This window comes from Guyanagaster necrorhizus (genome assembly GCF_019112545.1).
Source record: "Guyanagaster necrorhizus MCA 3950 unplaced genomic scaffold BT62scaffold_21, whole genome shotgun sequence".
Taxonomy (NCBI): domain Eukaryota; kingdom Fungi; phylum Basidiomycota; class Agaricomycetes; order Agaricales; family Physalacriaceae; genus Guyanagaster; species Guyanagaster necrorhizus.
The window spans coordinates 344,054-366,324 of NW_025064900.1; the positions used below are offsets into that span (position 1 = coordinate 344,054).

At 41.2% G+C, this 22,271-nt stretch overlaps 3 protein-coding genes across 3 annotated transcripts; 1 reads left to right on the top strand and 2 right to left on the bottom strand.

The window, feature by feature from the left end:
• Nucleotides 1–3,337: 3,337 nt before the first annotated feature.
• Nucleotides 3,338–3,770, bottom strand: BT62DRAFT_902218 (uncharacterized protein; the record flags this gene model as incomplete). The annotated part of the gene is made up of 4 exons (XM_043183486.1): nucleotides 3,338–3,411; nucleotides 3,461–3,547; nucleotides 3,600–3,663; nucleotides 3,711–3,770. Coding segments are annotated over 4 exons (285 nt in total), but the record flags the coding sequence as incomplete, so codon positions are not given.
• Nucleotides 3,771–5,196: 1,426 nt separating this feature from the next.
• Nucleotides 5,197–5,692, top strand: BT62DRAFT_901869 (cytosolic copper-zinc superoxide dismutase; the record flags this gene model as incomplete). Its single annotated transcript, XM_043183476.1, has 3 exons — nucleotides 5,197–5,261; nucleotides 5,308–5,511; nucleotides 5,566–5,692. Coding segments are annotated over 3 exons (396 nt in total), but the record flags the coding sequence as incomplete, so codon positions are not given.
• A 12,577-nt stretch (nucleotides 5,693–18,269) lies between these two features.
• BT62DRAFT_921687 (uncharacterized protein) lies at nucleotides 18,270–18,733 on the bottom strand (the record flags this gene model as incomplete). Its single annotated transcript, XM_043184338.1, has 3 exons — nucleotides 18,270–18,535; nucleotides 18,611–18,614; nucleotides 18,659–18,733. 3 exons carry the CDS (start codon nucleotides 18,731–18,733, stop codon nucleotides 18,270–18,272), a joined length of 345 nt encoding a protein of 114 aa, XP_043037240.1.
• Between the last annotated feature and the right edge of the window lie 3,538 nt (nucleotides 18,734–22,271).

The window sequence follows — 22,271 nt, forward strand, 5'->3', positions numbered from 1 at the left end:
TGAGGTTCAAGGTATTGTAAGTGGCTTGAGAGTGAATAGTATAGAATAAACTTTAGCTCAAAGCTGAGTCTACTACAGTGAGAGCTATGCTACTTATATATATCTGAGTGTGATAAATATAGTCCTACTTATTATATCTACCTGTAGTCCAAAACTAAAGAGCATGTAATATGTGCATAAAACAATTAAATATTGTCTATTGTTGAGGCATTAGTCACAAGCTGTAGTACAATGGTGTGAGTTGTCTAATATAGTCATAGTTACCAGTTTGGCCAGATAGATAGACACTTTGATAAGATAAGATAAGTGAAAAAATCATAATAAAAGAGTTTGAATCTTTGTCATATAGTGCCTCATATCACAAGTACCTCAAAAACTCAAAAGAGTGTCCTTCAGACACTGCTCTCTTATTCTCAGGCTAGAGAACAATCCAAAACCTCTTATTAAATCGAACTAGAGTCCTGCAGAAGCTTCAATGCCTTATACAGTTCTCAGATTTCTCTTAATAATCTCAATTAAGGGTCTATTCTTTCATCTGAAGTTACAAACACAAACCCAGAGCTAGAGTGCAAGGCTTTCATGTCCAATACACTGCAACTGTAGAAGGTCAGAAACTTGTCTACTACTTTTACAACATGGTATTTAAATAGACTACTACTGTACTTACTAAGAGACATCTAATATAGTAGTTTCAATGTGTGGGACTCTATTTCAGAGTCTCTCATGAGTCATTCATATGCATGTCACTGTCTGACATGCATATTCTGCTCTGGGTCAGAACTGTGCCTTCTGTTTCTATGCAATCTGGCATTGGTTAGCTCTGTTAGTGGCCTAGCCACAGGTCTCTTTGCTTTCTTATCTCCTTGGAATTATTCTGCCATTCCCAGAACCTGTTTCAGACCACTGGAGCTGTCTCTCATGTCTGAAGTTAGCCACAATTGTTATGTTCTCTAGCTGAGTGTCTGTCTTTCTTACAATATATCACTTCTGGGCTAGAGCATATTAATTAACCCACTCCATGGTTATGCATCATATATCAGTACATGCATAAAGTCCTGTGCAAAGGTGATATGCAGAGTCCCTTGCATGAAAGTCTCTTGCATGAAAGTCCTGCACAAAGGTCATACACACATGTTCCTCATGTATAAGGTCATATTCATAGTTCTATATGATTTCTATTCTTAGTGTGCAAGCTCTGTGCTATTGTCAGTGCATTCAGTGTCAAGTACTGAGACTTTCTGCATAGTGTGACTCTTCAGTATTATTCTGAAGCTAATTATGTACTCTATCAATTATCACTCAAGCCTATTATAGCTAGTCTTTCTTTTATTGTGCTCTAGCTCTATTTTGCTTCACATGCTTAGTAGTACTTTTGTACTTAGTATGTAGTACTGTATTTCACAAAATCATATGCCTGGACATGTTCAGGACATATCACCAGTAATCATGCCTATAATGGATAGCTTATGTCATTGTACTGTGAACTTGCAATGGATGCTTCAACAATACATGCATTCCATTGTTTCATGCATCTATAACACATTCTTTAGTTCCAACTCACAGGTAGACACAATAGGAAAGACTATATTTATCTCAAGCTAAAAACATATATAAATAGTGTAGCTCTCACTGTGGTAGACTCAGCTTGAAGCTAAAGTTTATTTTATACCACTCACTCTCAAGCTTATTTGCAATATCTTGATCTTCACAATAAGTGGAACAACATAGGTGGACTCCAGTGTGACTGTACAAATGTGATACAACACTAGTTTATCACAAGTTCCACTCATGTGATATTTGAGTCTAATAGCACCAAGGTATTATTGCTATTAGAACATGCTTTAGACATGATAAGACTGAATGGTATGTGTCTAAAGGGTAAAGATTTTCCTATATAGTATTTAAGTGAGTAGTTTACAATTTGTAACTCTAGTCCTGAGCTATGGTTCAATTTACCAATTAATCCCCTTCACCCTTTGTGAAACTTTCTCAATGGCATTTAGCACTGGTAACTTAAGCCTGCCTACTTTCCATAACCCTTTATGCATCTCTTATCATCATCCTTTATATCATCATCTTACTTACTTTATAGATTTGGTCAGACCCTGGCACTTGGCAGCATTATATTTGTGGGTGTGATTAGTCATTGTCTGACACTATTGAAAATGAGCATTGGCTTCTGAAAGACTGGACAAAAACAGATAGGGCTTTAGTGAGTATGTAGTAAGTGATCTGGAGATGCACAAGATAAGTATAGAGATGGTGCAGAAGAAGATCTTCAGCAAAATCTTATAAGTCTTGAGTCCCACACTCATTAGTGCATAATGCATTTTCTCATGATGAACAGAAACTATGTTTGAAATTATCATACTGACTACATGCTTAGTTTAAATTCCTGGCAACAATTATAGCTGCATATTGGAAGCAACTGTATCACTGCAACATCTCTACAATAGTTTCCACCAAAAAATAAAGAAATAAATTTGAAAAAGAATGAGTGCTTATATAACCACTTATTGTATCTCAATTTCTCACAATTTCTTTTCTAATCCCTGGATTGATACTTGCAAAATACTACATCTGTATCCTTCCATATTCTGAGAAGAGACAGCAACACTGAAGGAATAACCTCAGCACACAGCACATGTTTGACTCAAATGTGTCAGTTGCATACCTGATCAAGGCATCCTCCAGCTTGATCTGACAGTGGTTGTTTCTGCCAACATAGATCAATCTCACTAGGCCAGATCTTGATGAATATTTTCTTGATAGGACAGGTTGGTTACCAATTTCCTAGTCTGCAATCAACTGGGACATATTTCAGTAACTTTATTAATTTTCCTATATGAAATATAAACAAACAACAAACCAGTATCTTTGGCCTAAAGATGGGAAAAAATGGTGTTAGTTGATGCTCATCTTCAGGGAACAATGATGAACATACCAGTGAAGATCTGGAATTCATCTGCAGTGTATGGAACATGATTTACACTGTCAACTTCAGTAATCTTCCTGTGTATTACCAGTAAATAAAGAACCATTGAAAGAAAAAAGACTGATAATTACATCAACTGGTTATCAATAGAGACAGTGAATGCTGTATCACAGGCAGCCTTGATCATTTGAATGTGATATCTACATTGTGCCCATCAGAGAAATACTATAAGGTAGACATAGTGTTCCCTGTGTGACATTCATGATGGCTAAATCATGTGTAGGGTTCTCACTCCATATAATTCACCAAAATTAACACTGCCATACCATTTCAAGTTGTTAATAAGTGTTATATTCAGAGGTGCTACACGTTGATTGGTAGTCACCATGATGGAAGTGAGAATCAAATTGATAGGAAGCCTAATTGTTTGCCAGGTGTGTGGTACCAGTCTGATAACATTAAGATGCTAGTACTATCTGAGGATAAGTTATGCTGGGGTGCAAACAAGAAGAAATGAAAGCATACTATCATCGACATCATATAAGTTGGCATGTGGATTATCAGGGTCATAGATAATCAAGGTCCCATGAAGCCCATCACAGTATTGAGTACCTGTGGAGATTGCCATTAGCACATTTCATAACTGTATCGACAAAATTTGTACACAAATGAGAGTGTCTGGCAGGATCAGAATTATACAGAAACGAGTTGCCTTTCATGATAGGACACTGGCTGAGTTTAGTAATAATAATGACCAGTTTTAATCACTTCATACTATCTGATTCACAAAAGCAACCCTATCTGCCTGATTAGTCTCCTTCTGAAAAATAATGTGCTAGTGCTGAAGGAAGGCAAAAGAAGGTATGAAATATGGAAATGTCTAATAAAGAGAACATATGATAGATATGCTCTGCAGAATTTCATCATCATTGAGTTGGTTAACAATATTGATTTGGAATATTCACCTTGAAAAGAACCTGCATAGACAATGTTGTCAGATATTAAAATGCATTATACTCTATTTTCACTGTCTTATATCTCAGAAAAGAAGCCATGATTTCACTCCCTCCTGACATACATATGCTGTGCTTATACACTGGGATGTTGGCTATATCTTGTGCTGTCTTTTACTTAAGGGCTATGCACTATCACCATATTGTATGATTGTTGGTAACTATTATACAGAAGATGGACTGAAGCCAAACTTGCCCCCAATGACAGTACAGTATATTGTTGTTCCATCACTGTCAAGTGCTCTTTCAGATGATCATACAATTTTATAATATGGCTTGAATTTAATCTTAATTTAGAGCTTCTTTCAAGCAAAATTATCATGCATATTGCACATTATGCAGCCATCAGCCAATCTGGAATTGCTGCATCACTTTTGTAGCATTTCCTCTCTGCAGTTTGACTTTTTGCAGCTATCTCATCAATTTCTTGTTCATGTTCAGAACAGTAAGTGTGACTTTCCCTTAATTCATGGATACTTCTGGCCTATCTCAAGTTTCAACATACCAACTTATTTGTATAAGTGCATTTCTCTTCAACTAAGGTTTGCTGAAGATTTTCTTGGCCCAGACTCAGTATGTTTTACATTCGATATCTCTAACCAACCAGTGGCACTTCAATAAATGATATCAATGCTGAATAATCCACTATACATTGCTCTTTTGAGTCTTCATGAATTATCTAGCCTTCATCCATGGATCGACTCATAAGTCAAACCACAAGCCTCACAAGTCTCATAATAATCTGGCAAGAAAAGATTTCTTTTCTTGATGGATACAGTCATTGTCCAATATTTGATATCAAAAGCAAAGAGGTAGCAGCAGTCTCACATGCCTGATAAAGCTGTGTATGTAACCCATATTCTGTGTTAAAGTGAGGGACATCAAAATTCTCTGCCAAGGCTCTGATACAATGAATTTAACTGGTGTCAATCATGACTCACCTGTATGTCAGGACTCCGATTCTCATGTATAAAGCATATAAAGCATATAATGGCTTGCTCCCCTCACTACTGCTTCCTATCCAACATGTTCAAGTCTTTGTTATTTGCACTTGCAATCATTCTCCCCATCTTCTCTTTGCAAGTCAACCCTTTGCCAGATTGCCTGTATGTCTTAGCTTGGGTACTCAGTCAAAAGTTCTCATTCTCTTTTAATACTAACCACAAATATCCATAGGCTGTCTTTGAAACACTGGTACAAGGACTTATTGTATTCACCCAATGCAAATGCAGCCTGGCCAGCCTGAGGCCAGTTCATATGATGGGGCATGTCGCAGGCCTCTCTCCTAATGCACTGCAAGGTTTCCATGTCCAGTATACTCATCATCTCCTTTTCTTTCTTATACTGATGATGCCATAGTGAATTTGGAGACCTCACTCATGGTTGCATATCTACAGGAGAACATTGGAATCCCTTCAATGCTATGCATGGCAGTCTCAAAGCTCTCAAACATAAGAGACATGCAGGTGACCTCAGAAATATCCAGGCTGATGCAAATAGTGTAGTGATTTTGAATATAACTAATGATCTCATGACACTCAAAGGACCACTGAGCATTGTTGGGTATGTTCTGCTGCATGAGCTCAGCACAGACAGATTATTGACTTATTTGCACAGACATGCTATTGTTGTTCATTCAGGTATAGATGACTTGAGCAAAGGCCATAATCTTTTGTCACTTATAAATGGCAATTCTGGTCCCAGAGTTGCATGTGTGATCATTGGTATTGCTTCGAAGATTTGACATTTTCTGATAAAGAAAACCCTTTCAAGATAGGTGTAGTCTTCTGATTTTCAAATGGGTATGGACTTTGTTTTTTTTTTTTATATATGAATATGCCATTGTTACCCATGTTTTCTGGACTGTATCTAAAATAACTCATACATGAATTTATGGGTCATTCACCTAGCAGCCACATTAACACCAACAAGTGTTACTTTGTTTTGATTCAAAACAATGTTGATGATGACAGATCACAACATGAGGGGCCCAAGTAATCTTTATTTAAAGTAGGGTTCTCCTCTCTCTGCCTATTTCTCATATTCACCTCTCATAAGGAATCATCCAAAAAGACTCTAAGAGAAGCCTGCAGTCAGCAAGGAGTTTCTAATACCCATTCCACATTATACTTCCCCATAAACTTTCCTTTGCAAGGATACACCAGAAAACCAAATTATCAGACACAGCTCATGTCCTTGTCTCTGCAGCATGTATGGTTCCAGAGGGTGCAAGTGGCATTTCTTCTATCCATACCAGATGATCATTGCCATGCACTAAGTTTTTCCATTCCAGGACTTTTGTGAACTGTCATTGTGAGTGTTATCAGTCTTGATTTCTCCTGTTATACTGATGAATTTTCTACTAGTGGCAGTGGCACATGTTTGCTCTCAGAACCAAATCCTAAAATGCTCACAGACTCACAGAGGGAGACTTTCTTTGTGAAGCCTTTGTGCACAAATGAAGACCCCACATTTGCTATTATCAAAATGCTCACTTTCTCATCTCCAGTATCCCAAGGACTTTGGGCTGAGAACCAAGGAGACAGAATTGTTTGTTTAGGGTGTGGATGTCGAAGCAACCTGGGTACTTAGCCAGAACATCATGATTCTTGTTCAGGTATAGAAGATGCAATCTTGAGATCTGTTGTTGATGTATGGGAAATTGAGGCACAGAAGGTGAAGTCTTAAGCTTGGGCCATAACACAGTGGCTGTTGGAATAGAAATATACTGTGCAAAATTAAGAGAGTACTCCAAGGATTGATTGGCTTGCATAGCTAGTCAGATGTGCTCAAGACTTCATGTTATGCATCATGACTGGTTGTGTTACTGACAAATCATAATCACATGCTTTTGTCACAGTGGTCCTATAATCACATATATATTCAAGCACTGTCCTTTACAGTGAATTGCAACTTTCATTCAGTTAACACTCTAGGACATGATATGGATGAAGCTTTAGAGATCCATCAGAAAACATCATAAAATGATGCCCTACTTCTCTCAGCTTACATTTTGGTAAAAAATATAGGCTTGAGTAAAGCTGCCTCTGGCAAAGTACAAGCAAATACCATCACTATGTCCTGCACATGTTCTTGAATTGAATTGACCATGCTTGGCACTGCCACTAATGACATGCTGTCACATCTGTGATCATAATGTTGATTCACATGTTGGCTTCTGCTCACTGACTCAGACTGAAGTGCCTGAAATATGTGTTCATCGCTTTGACAATTAAATCAATATCAGCATAGATAGCAGATTTCAAGGGCTTTTAGATCTGCTATAATATTAATAGGAAAGAATGAAATCTGACTGGATGAATGTATTGCAAATCAGTGAATGGGTTTTTCATCAGAGTGTATATGAGCAACTTAAAATGAAGAAAAACATTCATTTAAAGAGGAAAGACCCTCATCCCTTCTCCTCTTTTTACCTAAATTGAATCTTTATTGAACCTGAATCTGGACTCCAGTAAAAAGGGCCACCGGCAACCCTGCATGGGCCACATTGACCACATTGATTGTGATTTGAGCACAAATATGAGACAATCCACAACAAAGGAACACCAAGCTGGAGAATGTATCTGGATAAGCACAAGTCAGCAATGCTCAGAGGTGTGGAAGGCAGTCATGAGATCCTGCTATACACTCTTCCTTAACAGGGTCAGAAAAGAAAAAGAAAAGATAATGATTCACAGAGATCATTTTCAACAGACAAATGACACTGACCTTATAAAATATCCAAAAAAAATTGAAAGCTGGAATTTCAGTAGAAGCACTGAGAGGACTATATTTAGTCCTGGTTCTGACTCCTGGAGAAACAAGTGGTGATTGAGTGGGACATGTTATTTGCTGCCACTATTTACTCATTGCCAGCATTATTTTTATACCCAGATGCACTCTTTCTTTTTCACCAATTTATCACTGGCAGATCTGTTTGAGTATGTTTTTCTCACTGAAACTCACATATTCAGGAAGACAGGGGATAAGAGGATAGTTTTCTTCTGATCCTTTGAGAAACTGACTCCTAGATAATGTATATCTCAGTCTGGGGCTTATAGCACAATTGACTGAAGTAGCTCTAGATATTTATGAGGTATTTATACTACTGTGACTGAGTGGCATTTGCCACCCTATGGACAATGTAATTTCTATGAATAAGGTAAGTCTTTTGTCTTCAGTGTATCTGACATCCATGGTCTCAAGAACAATAGGATGCTAACAGATCCAAACAGAGAAGTGAAGACAATAGAGTACAGAGATTAAAATTCTATGTCAATACTAATTTCTAGGCACCTATGTAGGTGCTGTCAATCCTTTTGAGATGACAATAAGATGGAGAAAAACTCATGTACATAATTACCAGTCTTCTTCTGATGATTCTAATCAAATTAGTAGATCCCAAAAACGGCGTGAAAATACCACCATCTAAATTCAAGGTTCTTGGGACTTGCATGATGATCCATGAATCCAGAACCCTGTATTTATGGGGCTCCTCTATTCAATGCCAAGGATTCAGTGCAATTATATATTGTTTGAAAGATGCACATAAGATATGGGAAATACGACATTCAACATTCCCTGAATTACTTGTTTACAATAAATCTCATAGTGGTAAGGACTTGAACTGGCCTTTGGTAAACACTTCCTTAGGCCATATATATGAATTTTTCTCCTTGAAGATTGCATCAGAAATGATGCTTGTGTCCTTTAGTCTGAGAGAATAACAGCCTTTGTACTTGATGTGAAGTTGCAGCATTGTGTGATTTAAGTGAAAAAAGGATGCTTGTTTCACCTCAAAACCACTATACATCAGGCTTCTACAGCACTTCACCTCAGCAATCTCAAACTGTTGCCTCTATTCAGCATTTCAATTATTAAAGAAGGCATGATAAATGGTTCCCTTAGTGCTACTATTCCTTTCAATACTCCTTCTTGTGAAGTATGTATTTGTCCCAGATGCATTGGCCTCTTCTTTTGACTGAGGGATCATAGAATTCTGCTGTTATCTGGCAGGCTAGACTTCTATAAGGATAGTATTAAGTAGATTGCATGTGTCAGGATCTCCTACATGCAATCTCCATGAGCATCACACTCTGCCAGTTAGAAAAAACACAGAAGTTTACAACACAGAGAATCTAGAGTTGGACAACTGAATTGTACTATAGGTCTATCATGCATATGTATCAAATAATCACCTTTTATTCTTGACATCAAGAAGAGGTCCCTCATCATAATAGCACATTGTTGCAAGTGCAAGCAGTATAGACTGAAGACAAATTGCAGCTAGGAGACTTGATACTGGGAATTATTTATACACCTTACCAGTGTAGACCATTCTTTGGCAAACAGGGTCAGGGTCGTGACTGGGCAGAACAGGCTACTCAGCCTGCTGCAAGAGTGGGCACCAACAGGGAAGCCTGAGTTTTTCAAAGCAGAGTGGCTTTCTTGCTCTGGTAGTCAGGAGCCAGAGTGCAGAAACTCAACAGATAGTCAAGAAACTGGGGCTGTCAGGATATCGGCCCAGCATAACTGGTTTGAATGATTGCATGAGCAAATGTCTTTTACTTCTGGGCCTTTTTCTCAACATTACAGCTGTCCTGTGCTTGATTGACAACAGAGGATATGCTCTCAATGGCCTTTTGCTTCCTCAGATATACTGCATTGACAACCACTGTAAGATACTGTTTGGATTTTGCTGGAAAGTTCTAGAAAGGGCAATCCAGCATCATGCTGAGAGTTGATAAGTAAGCTCGAGAGAAAGAGCAAGTTGTAGTAAATTCTAGATACAAGCCTGGAGAGTATAAATACAAGCTCTGTAAGAGCTGTAGAATAAGAAGTTCATACCATCTGGCCTTACCAGCCTGGAGTCTACCCTGTGCAACACTGAGGCTTTCCAACAGATACATCAGAGAATGCCATTTGTTTTGCAGGGTGCCAAAAAAGCATCTCATTTCTTCTGTAAGCATTGAGTACTGGCTCATAGTATTTCTGTCTTTAATTCTTATTCTTAAGCAAGTGATAAAGTGTAGTCTACTCTTGCAAAACTTGTATAAGTCAGATAAATATTGCACAAACCTTGCCAGCTATGATGAAAAATGACACTGTCCAAATGGAAGCTCTCCTCACATCATGTAGATTGATCCTGGATCCAGAAGGTTACAAGTGGGAAAACTCCTTTATCTCCAAAGTCTTTCTTCGCTGAGGTAGAACGGTTTAGAGTCACTTTTGGGCCAGTGCCACATGAAATGACAGCAAGGCTTCTTCCTTCTTCTGTCTTGTTTAACAGAAAGATATGTCACTGATAAGTGCCAACAGATGATAGAAGGACATGTATCTACTGTATGTCAAGTTATATTGTTTCTGTTCTGTATTGTACAGCAGCTTGCAGGATGATGCGATCCCTGGGATGGTCCATGTTGCACTTTTGCCATCCTTAGCACTGAAATCAATGGAATAAAGGCTTTCAATGTGAAGGCTTTGGTGCAGTTAAATCCTTCAAATTAGAGTTTTCAGGGAGTACAGAGTGGTTGGTTATCCTTGTTTTTACAGTGAAAGATAAGCCAATCACATTCTGTTACTCTCTTCATGCTGATCTTGTTTAAAGATGACCTCTGTTGTGATCAGTGAGAGGGCAATGATATGCATTGGTTCTTGCTAACAGAAAATCAATACAGATGTCAATCAAGCAATGGAAAAGTGTATAGCAGCTAATTTGGTGTTTCAATTGCTCCAAGTCATGGCCTGGCCTCATTCTACACATTCCTGAGGAATCATTTGATACAAAGAATATGACATAGCCAGCAAAATACCCTGCCAGTATTTAGTAATACTTGTGCCTGATACTCTTGATTGTTACTGACTATTTTATTGATAGGGGAACTCAATGAGCAAGCATCACAGCACTCCTGGATCCAGATTTATAAGGTGGTGGGTACTTCCCTGTCTATTATTCACAATAGACCCCTCATCTATTGTCCACAGATCATAATTATTGCAGACTCAGCAAAGCCAGTCGAATTTACCACAAAATGAATACCATCTTGCAAACATATAAGCAAGAAATAGAGCATCTCTATAAGACTGTTGATGAGGTGGCACCAATGGATGTCATTATTTCAGAGCTGTGGACTTTGAAGAATGTCATTATCATCATCTTAGAGACATTGTTACAACTGTCTTTGAGTGGAAGCTCAGAGACTATGATAATATTTTTGCTGTTAAAAGTGATAGGTATGCTAGTTATCTTTGTATGTTTTGATATTTTAAACTGTTGCATAGCTTAACGACAACTTCTATCAGAAACTCACTCCTTTACAAATCTAAGATAGTTCCAGTGGTGGTCATCAGAGCTCTATTACATGGTCCCATTATTGATCTTCCTTTTCGCTTTGAGTGCATTCATCCATGGAATCATAATGGGTGCTTGCTATGTGCCAGATACCCAGAGCAAATCCCAAAATTGATCCTGTTTCTAGAGGCCAATTATAGCAAAACTCCTTTGATCACACTTTATGATAAGCACCTTTCTTTGCCTAACAGTGCCTCTCAGTGATGTCATCCTAAGCATAGCACAGGAGGATTATTTTTTAAATTGCCAACAAGTAACAAACTATCAGTGTGCTGCAGAATTGAAGTGGAGACTGAGAGCTCTCATGCATCTCTTTTTGATGAGGTGGACATTCACAGCAAGACCAGCATCATATCATGTGCATATCAAACTGACGTCCTCGATGTAGCGACTGTCTCTATCCTACAGGTTCCCCATGATATAGATGACCAGTCAAGACCAGCATGTGACAAAAAGAAGAAGATCGGAGTCAGCAATGTCGATGGCATACTGACTGACCTTGATGGATAAGCCAGAGATGATGAAAACCATAACCCGGAACATACCCTTCCTGCCTTAGAGAATTTCACCTCCTATCGCCTTCCAGAATATTGCTTGGTGTAGACAGTCAATTATTTCTCTAAAATCCAGTGATATGAGTGCATATATATGTGCCATAGATACTTATCAGCCAAATGGAACAGAGAAAAAGAAGATTCTCTACATTGCCTTTGGTTCTGGAAAGCAGCAGTGTGGTCAATATTCTCAGCCTTGGTAAGAATGAGGCCAGCATCACAGTGATATGAGATGCAGTAGAGGCATGCTAGTATTTATCATCATCGAGATTGTGTCCTTCACACCTGGAGATGGTGGTCATAGAGAAGGAGATGCAGGCTGATGCCAGATTTATTGGCGGTTATATAAAGGATATTCAGTCTTTGATGGAATCAGGATTCTTCATTGAAACAATAGATGCTGCAAAACATTCTTATTCACAGGACTAACATTTCCAATCATCGACACTATGCCTAGGACTCGAGAAACAGGACTCTGAGTCAAATCCAACAGAAGCCTCTAGCTTAACATGCCTCTTCAGTCCCATCTCAAATGCCCACTCACCAGAATCAAATCTTTGACCATGTTCAACCTCTGATCATATCTTTTAGACATCCCTTTCTTTGCACAACACAGTCATACATCTGCAAACACTTTGTCTAGAAATTACACAGACCCAAGAGTGCAGCAGAGCACAGAAGCAAGCAAGCAATAAGCAAGCTCCCCATTGTTGATGCATTCCTAGCCAAAGCCACAGCCATATACACCAACAATGTCATGAGCACCACAAAGAAACTCTTTAGGGTGCTCTGATCTCACAACCATTCACCTGCCATCAGTCTTGATATCATGCAATGACCTCTGTAAGTGAAGCCAGTGATTCTGGCTCAGAAGAATGAGCAGATCACCCTTGTCCTGCTCCAATGCACCCTTCCACTCTATCGAGTCTTTGATCTTCCTTCTGATGATGATCACATTGATTATGCAGGCTGCTATCAGCATCCCAAGCATCCAGAATCCCCACCAGTCCCTTATAGATTACCAGAAGTGCAGACTTTCAAGCAATCAAGATACAGGGCTTGCCTCTTTTGAAGATCCAAGGCTCAGAAACCCCTTTTTAAGCTAGAGTGAGCTTTAGGCAATATGTCTTTAGTGTTTCTCTCTTTCACAGAGTATGCCAGCATTTATCGACCCTCTCGCTTCAGACCACTCTTCATACCCAAAGATATGTTTTCACAATCCTCACACTATTATCAAAGTGACACTGGACTCAGCCTTCTTATTTTTATGCCACAGCTGCTTCTGATATCTGACTATAGTAGCTCATTCAGAGACCACTCTCGAACGATGATCCAATATCTCTTGGCCCACTCCATTTATGTAGAATTGCAGGTCAATTTTTTTTTCTTTGTATCCTGTGTTCCACAGTCTATATTTCATAGAGGAAAGTTGACTTTATGGTTCATATATATTTTCAGACCCACTAAATCATTGCCCACAGTGATTCTTTACAAGATTTTTCTCTGCGAAATCCTTTCTGATATTTATAGTGGGTGTTTTTGACAGCATTGGATCTAGCAGATTACATGAGTGATGAGTCTCTCTCAGCAGCATGGGGAGTGAATACTACAGCAATCAAAGCCAAGTACAATGAGGCATTCTGGAAGGATGTATCATGACAATGTGATGATAATGCTTCACCTGCAGGATGCCAACCCCTTCACCACTCTTTATGATCTGCCTCTCGAATGATAAGAAGGTCTCTGTGAGTGATGAACTGGGATGATTTAGGACCAGTGCTAGCAGTTTCAGACCTCCTGAAAACCATCTCACCATTTACTAGCAGCTTTGAGGTAAGTGAGAGGTATATTAAAAAATGGTGACTCCAAAGCTGATGGTAGCTTCATGCTCCCCCTTTGAAGCTGGTTGGAATTTGTCTGAGCATTGGATTTTTTATGTCGGAAATGGAGTTATATATTATGCACAGACCCTGTGCAAGCACTCTAACTCGAGGGTTTTATGGCTAAAGTGTTAGTGACTAACTACTACAAACAAACCAAAACTCAAGGCTGTGCTTCACATTCAAGCAATCAGTACAAGAGGGGGTCTGAAGAGAGCAGAAAGCATCTCAATCAAGTCAGGTGATGCTGAGAGTTCAGTCAGAAGAGTATTAGGAGAATAAACTTTAGTCTAAAGCTGGGGCTTAAGGCCACAGTGGTGCTACCTTATATACAAAAGAGTGTATGCTAATAATAAGTAAAGACAGTGTGGCATAGGGCTAGTAGTCATACTAGAGGTGTCTGGTATACAAGTGTTACAGTAAAGACAGTATAGTATCATACTGTAGTAGTCCTGTAATGACATAAATACATGAGTATATTGGTGTGTTATGCTGCAGCTTGAGGTTGCAGTACAACAAAGGCATGGAAATAGTGTGTGAATGACATGAGGAATGATGTGGGTGAAGAATGTGAGAGTGTGAAATGGTCACATTCATAACAATACCCCCTGATCAAGGCAGTCATCCCGACTGCTATGCACTGTGATTGACATTGACCCCCTGGTCATGGTCATGGTCAAGAGGGTCCTCTTGATCATAGAAGAAGTCACCAATCTTGGAGTTGATATCCTTCTATTGGTAGAGCTTTTTAGGCTCTTGGAGATGTCATCACAGTGTGTAGCAGCATGGGACAAATTGTTTGTAGTCCCACTTGTTAAAGTACCCTTTGAGGGCATGGAGGATTTATTCATCTCTGTTGAGATACTCCCTGATGAGGTCCTGGCAGTGCTCCAGGTCCTCAGCATGTATCCACTCATTCTCCTTATTTGGCATTCCACACTATTTGATGAGGTACTCTGTCTTCGTGGGTCCTCTTCCCCATCAGATGATTCAGTTGTCGAGTATGCACTTGACTTCCTGTTTGTACTGGTCATCAACCAAGTCAGGTGGTGGTGGCAGTAGTTGTTCCTGATTAGGGAATGTGGAGGGATGGTAACAGGTCAGAAGGGACTTATTGAAGATGTCATGGATCTTCCACATGAGTGAAAGTCCAAGTCGGTATGCCAACTCTCTGACCTTCTCCTTGATGGTGAAGGGCCCTACTCACTTGACATCAAGTTTCTTTTTTGGGTAAGGGAGGGAGAGGTTTGTGGTGTCCAGCCACACCTTGTCGCCAGTGACATATTGTTCTGCCACACTCTTTTTCTTGTCATAGGTGCGTTTTATTGCTTCCAATGCTTTAGATAAGGCCTTTTCAGCTATCTTGTAAATATTGTCCATGTCTAATAAAAAGTTGGCCATTACAGGCTGGAAGTTTTGACTTGTGTGCACTAGGTGCATCTTGGCATTTCAGCCAGTGAGAATTTTGAAAGGTGTGTACTCTATTGAGGAGTGTATCTGGTTGTTATGCTGAAAGACAGCCAGCACCAACCATTCGGACCAATCATTTTGATGCCAATTGATGAAAAGACAGAGGTATTTTTCAACCTCTTGATTGACCCATTTGGTTTATCTGTTGGTCTGTGGGTGATAGGCTGTGGATGGGTTTCCTTTGATATCCAGCATCTTGTATAATTCTTTTATGAAGCCTGACACAAACTGTGGGCCTCAGTCTGAGATAATCTTCCTCGGTATTATACCATGTTTGACAAAGACTTCATCACAAAGAATGTGGGTCCATCTTTCAGCAGTCAAGTCCTTGCTCATGGCTACTAGAATGATCACTTTGGAGAAGTGATTAACAATGACAAGGATTGAATCATACCTTCTTGACTCGGGTAGATCTATGATCATGTCGACCAAAATGATTTTCTATGGTTGAGTGGGGACTTCATTTGGGTGTAGAGGCATATGGGGTCTCTGGATGTCCATTTTGTTTCTTTAACAATCTTAGCAGCCCCAGATATAGGCTTTGACTTTCCCTTTCATCTTCAGCCACCAGAACTCCTAAAGGATGAGCTCCTTCATTTTCTCCACTCCTGGGTGTCCAGCCATGACATGATCATGTGACATCAAAATGATATGCCCTTAGAGTGCACAGTCTTTGGAGACATAGACTCTGCCATCATAGATGAGCAGCCTGTCTTGCTTTGAAATCCCTTGCTTGTGATAGAGTGAGTCTTGGATACCTTTGTCCCAAAGGTGCATCTCTTTCAGCATATTTTGAATATCCTGATGCACTTCTTCTTTTATTGGCAATGTCATTGCCCAAAAGAATTCCGGCTTGAGCAGGATAATGTCTCTGTTGTTGTCTGCTCCCATGCCATGATAAGCTCTTCAGCTGAGCAGATCAGCCTTCTTGTTGGCCATCTCCAGTTTGTGGTGCAGAGTAAATTAGTACTCCACAAGTTCTGTTACCCACTGTGCTTGTCTGCAGTTGAGTTTTTGTGGCTTCTTGAAGTACTGGAGGTTTTGGTGATCCATCCAGATTTCAAAGTCGAGTTTGGCACCCATAAGGTAATGCTGCTATTCTTCCAGCATGAGCATAATAGCAAGGAGTTCTTTGTCATAGATTTCATAATTTCGCTCAGTTGTCAAGAGCGCTTTTGACAAAAATGTGAGTGGGTGCCACTTGTTGTCCTATTTTTGAGACAGAACAGCACCAATTGCCCCCTCACTAGAATCTGCTTCCATATGGAATTGATTGTCATTGTTTAGAATGGCAAAGACAGCACCATCTTGAACATTTTCTTTAATGGCATTGAATGCCATCAACTGAGCCAGTCCCCAGCTCCATGGTTTCTTTCTCATGAGTGTGGTCATTGGTCACACAATTTTGCTATAGTCATGTATAAAGCAGCGATAGAAGTTTGTGAACTCCAAAAATAACTGGAGTTCAGATTTCTTTGATGGTGCCAGCCAATCCATGATGCCGGCAACTTTGACTGAATCCATTTGGACTGCCCTCTTGCTGATGATCACTCCAAGGTACTCGATTTTGAGTACCTCAAACTCACACTTTTCTGGTTTAAGAAAAAGGTTCTGCTCCTGTAGAATTTGCAAGACTTCTTGGACAATCTTGCAGTGCTCTGCCAAGTCTTTGGTGAAGATGAGAATGTTGTCAAGGTAAATAGTTACCTTACCTCAGGCGATGAGGTCTTTAAAGATGTCATTCATCATCCACTGGAATGTTGCTGGGGAGTTTGTCAGTCCAAAGAACATGATGAGTGGTTTGAACAGGCTGCAGTTGGTTTGGAACATGGCCTTCCACTCATCTCCTTCTTTGATCTGGACATTGTTGTAGCCCCATCGGACATCCAGCTTGGTGAAGTATTTTGCCCCCTGGAGTTTGTCCATCAGGTCAGTGATTAGTGGGAGCAGATAATGGTTCTTGACCATTATCTCATTGAGTTTCCAGTAATCTTGTACTGGGTGAAGTTTTCCATTCTTCTTTTTGACAAAAAAGAAGGGTGACACCATAGGTGATTTTGAGGGTTGGATCTGGCTGGAGGCCAGATTTTCATCAAGGAATTTGTCGAGTTCCTCTTGCTCAGCTAGGCTAAGCTGGTAGACTTTGCAGTCTAGGCTAGCTTTTGCATTTGAGACCAGTTCGATAGCATGGTCCCACAGCTTCCTTGGGAGAAGTTCGTCAAAGTTTTCTTTAGCAAAAACATCATGGTATCCTTGGTACTGCTCCAGGATGAGATCATCAAAGGTCTTGTCCCTCTTTGCTGAGTTAGCCTTGGCAGCTAATTCATTGGCCTTGCTACCCATGACATAAATATGGATTGTTTCTTTTATGTCCACAAAAAGTATTCTGTCCTCCTCCTCCAGATCTGTTTCCCATGGCTCCTCCAGATTGTTGTCTGGCAAATGGAATGGCATCTTTTGGCAGGGGCACTGGACTAGTGCCATTGTTTCCTCCTGCCAGTTGATGATGGGATTATGGCACTTAAGCCAATTGTACTCCAGGAACATTTCGGCTATGCTGAGGTCAGTTATGGTGAGCTCGATTCATTTCTCATACTCGCTGATTTTGAGTCAGACCTCGACATAGTCGGTTATATCCCTGTTCTTGTTCCATGTTCCATCCACATTGTAGATGTGGGACAGAATGGCTGCCTTTTGAGTGTTCAAGCTGTGTTGGTTCATGAAGTGCTTATTGATGGTGCTAGTGATACAGCCCGAGTCGAGGAGGGCCAAGACTGCAAATGTCTCCCAAGTGTCTAGTGTCTCAAGCTGACACTTGACATTCATAGTTTGACCAAGTCATCTGCAGATTTGATGGGAAGCACATTTGAGCTCGTGTAACCATTCCAACTGTAAATCAAGACAGTCAGAGGATTCGGGAGGCTAGGTGAAGAGTAGAGTAGTCTCTTCATCCACTTCGATTTGGTGATATGGATGAGTCCACATCTTGAGTTTCACCATTTTTTCCTCAAGGGTGGGTGCTTCATGAATGGATCATAGAGTCCACTTGGCTGTCCAGGGTTTGATCTATCTGGTCTTGTTAACCATTGGGTTTTCCAGCTGCACGAGTGCTTCATGGACTTTGGTCGGGAGAGCCAGGTGCTCTTCTCTGAGCTTGGCTGGTAGGACTATCAGTTTGGCTTTGAGAGGCTCTGCATGGCTCCAGAGGAAGGAGGTGTCATCTTTCTCATCAGGAACCTCTTCGACAGTTACCTTGGGGTGTCTCTCACCCTGTTCGGCCCTCTTGAGGGGCACTTGAGTTTTTGGCTCTTCAGTCATAGTCTTGGTGAGAGCTAACAATACATATTTATTAGTAAATATAGAGACAATATCCTTTGTAGCTATTTGTCCACTGAGTCCAGACTTACCCTTCTGTGGAGAAGCTGAGCCAGCTACTTTCCCACAGGTTCTTTTACCTCCTCGATTTTGGAGGTAGCTGCCATAGGTTCCTTTTCCTCGGCAGACTTTGATTCTCCTTCTTCTGTCTCCATGATCAACTTGAGCAGCTGCCAGATATTGGTGGTACTCCACTTTGGCTTGGATCACTTGGGGCAATCCTTGTGGAGATAGCCTTTCTCTCCACAGCCAAAGCACTTCCCCTCTTTCTTCAACTTGTCAATGTCCATGGGTTTTCTCTGGCCACTGAACATGGTACTGGTGGTGGTCTTCTTGTCACTGGTGGAGTTGCTGCTTGAGCTTGTCAAGCCAGCAGGTTTGGATCCTGAGAATCTGGCAGATGGACCAGCTGCCTTTGTCTTCTTGGCAGTTGGTCAGTTGAATGGTCCAGAGCTATGGGTGACTTCTTGAGCCCAGCACTGGCATTCAGCATCCATAATAAGGATGCGTTTCTTCCATTCGTCATAGTTGGTCAGCATGAATTTGCTGATCATGCTGATCATATCGATATGCTGGCAAATGATGTCAGACTTTAGTGCACAAACAAGATTTCCCTTGTTGCTCTTATCAGTGGTTTCACTGGCAAGCTTCATCTCTTTTTTGAGTTCGACGAAATACTCAGTGGCAGTCTGAGTATCTTGCTTGACTTTGTACATCTTGACTAGATGTACTTCTTTGATGGCCAGGTCAGAGAATTTGACCTAGAGCTCCTCCACGAATTTGGTTCATGTGGGGAAGTGATGATGGCCAGTGGATGCTGACTAATATTCTTATGCTTTAAGGACCCACCAGTCCAGTGCCTTTTCCTCAAATAAGGACATCGCAAAGGCTATTTTATGCGAGTCCAGAAAGAGAGCAGTGATATGTATTTGGAAGTACAGATTGCACTGGACCAGGAATCGGACCAGATCCTTATAGTGCCCCTTGAAGGGGGCAGGTTCTCTCATGAATTTGACCCTCATTTGGGTCCAGGGGGCCTTGTTCCCCATCCGTCCAGTCAGCCATTGAGGTGGTGTCGATGGTCACCACTTGTTTGGTCCCTGAGGTAGAGACCAAAGACTTTTTTGTCCAGCAGCAGTTGTTGCCAAACCCCCACTCAGGCTGCTTGATGAGGGTGGTGACAGTGGTAAATATACTGGATCCACTAGAGGCAGCTCAGCATTTCCAATGTCCACTGGTGGTGCTGGTGGGACAATGTTGGCCCATGGATCAGCTAATGAATCGGCAGCTGCCAATAGTTGAAAGCTGTTCTGTCAAGAGTGGTTTGGCATCTCAGGCCAAGGTGCCTCTGCAGCATGTATGGGACCATACTATTTGTATTGGTATAGTTCTGGCACTAAATAGGGGTGATAGAGGTAAAGGGAGTTGAAATTAAATATTGCAGTTGCCTGCACACTATACAAGAAAATGTCCTCTCACTCTTTGCTCCATAGGGTCATTGCTCAGCGGTGACCCAGTTCTCCCTTGTGCCAACTGATTGAATCAGTTAGCATCACTGCCACCTCCTCCTATATCCTCTGATACTCTTCAGTGAGCCATGTGGCATGCTTGCTCGACATCTCAGTGAGTGTGGAGTCAGTGCTGGTCATGGAGGTCATGGGTGTAGTGGACCTCCGAAGGGTGCAAGAGGAAGGAGATGCTCAGGCAGGTGCCTTCCCCTTGCTGTGTCGAGAATATCTTGATGCCTCTGAAGGTGGTTGAGGGACTGGGTGTCAGAGTGCATGAGCACTTGGAGATCATTGGACCAGGGTCTTGATCAGTCTGGGGACAGAGTGGGAACTCCTTAGGACTGAGGGTGTGGACTGGGGCTGGTTGGCCCCAGAAGTCATAGGCAAGGAAGGCCTCATGGTGGGAGCAGGCCTCCAGCCAATGTATGACCCTCCTCTCTCTACTCTATGCATGGTGTGCCTCCAACTGCTGATGGATCCTCCCAAGAATATCATTGAAGATGAGAGGGGCAGTGGAATCTGCACTGCCACCATGATGAGGCAGGAAATAGGGTGGTGAAGGAGTGTTGTCCTCCAGTAGTCATCACAGATCTGGTCCACAGGAGATGGGTGTGGCTCATCTGGAGCCATATGTGGAGTGGTCAGAGACCATGGGGGTGACCCTCGGAGTAGGGTCAGGGTATTCAAGCATGGGTGCTCAGATGGGAATGGGAGTGTGGGCCACTCCTGATCATAGGGGAGAGACTCTCCACTCAGGTTCAGACTTAGAGTCTGAGGAGATAATAATCAGGCTATCAGCCTATCCACCATGTGATCCACATTGCCATGGATCTCCTGGGAGGCCAAAAGGCTCCACTCCTTCCAGAGCTCATCATTTGTCATCGGATGAGGACAAGTCATTGTTGAGGTCATTGGCAACCTCAATCTTGGGTGTTTGGGCACTCTCAAGCCCTCAGAGGATGATTCCTCCTTTGGCACTAATATCTTGTTCTTCAATTGGCACATTCGGAAGAGGAAGTCAGACTTCCTTGATACTTGGGAAGCAGGCCATTTCAACCCACTCGAGTATGTCAAATGTGTATCATGTCGACTGGAGTTCATACCGGTATAGGATGACATATGAATGAGGCCAGCAGGGTTGGAGAATGCAGGGACAGGGACCGAACCAACTGGCTGTCTGTTGGCAGCACCAGTGGATGATCTCCCATTGGTAGACATAGGAGACATAGAACATGAACAGTAGAACCGCCACAGAAAAGAGAAGGATAGTGAGTATTAGTAGGAGGATGTTCATGTGGTACTTCTGACTGTTGTCAGGAGAAGGGCAGGTTCAGCTTCAGACTAATTGTTAGCAACCAACTACTACAAACAAACCAAAACTCAAGGCTGTGCTTTGCATTCAAGCAATCAGCACAAGAGGAGGTCTGAAGAGAGCAGGAAGTGTCTCAATCGAGTCAGGCAATACTGAGAGTTCAGTCAGAAGAGTATTGGGAGAATAAACTTTAGTCTGAAGCTGGGGCTTAAGGCCACAGTGGTGCTACCTTATATACAAAAGAGTGTATGCTAATAATAAGTAAAGACAGTGTGGTATAGGGCCAGTAGTCATACCAGAGGCATCTGATATACAAGTGTCACAGTAAAGACAGTGTAGTATCATACTGTAGTAGTCCTGTAATGACATAAATACATGAGTATATCAGCATGTTGTGCTGCAGCTTGAGGTTGCAGTACAACAAAGGTGTGGGAGTAGTGCATGAATGACATGGGGAGTGATGCAGGTGAAGAACATGAGGGTGTGAAATAGTCACATTCATAACATAAAGGCTCTTTTTTGGTCATCCTTTTGTTGTTTTTATTTTATTGATCCTGTATTTCCTGAGCATTAACCGCAGATACCGATCTTACAGAGGAGACAATTATGATTCTTCATATACCTTGTGGTTGGTCTTCAAGGAGGCCTACTTCATGCCTCCCCCATACTTACCTTGCACCCCTAGTCATCACAATATTGTATCCGGTGAAGAGTACCTGAGTGCGCGCAAGGTGAAAACGGATACAGCAGAGCGTTATCCACTGACCACACTCACACCAACACACACACAAAACTCTTAGTTCGTGGGGGGATTATAATGCGATAAAGTAGTATTCAACAAATGTAATTGTTTTCTTCAATGAGATCACAGTG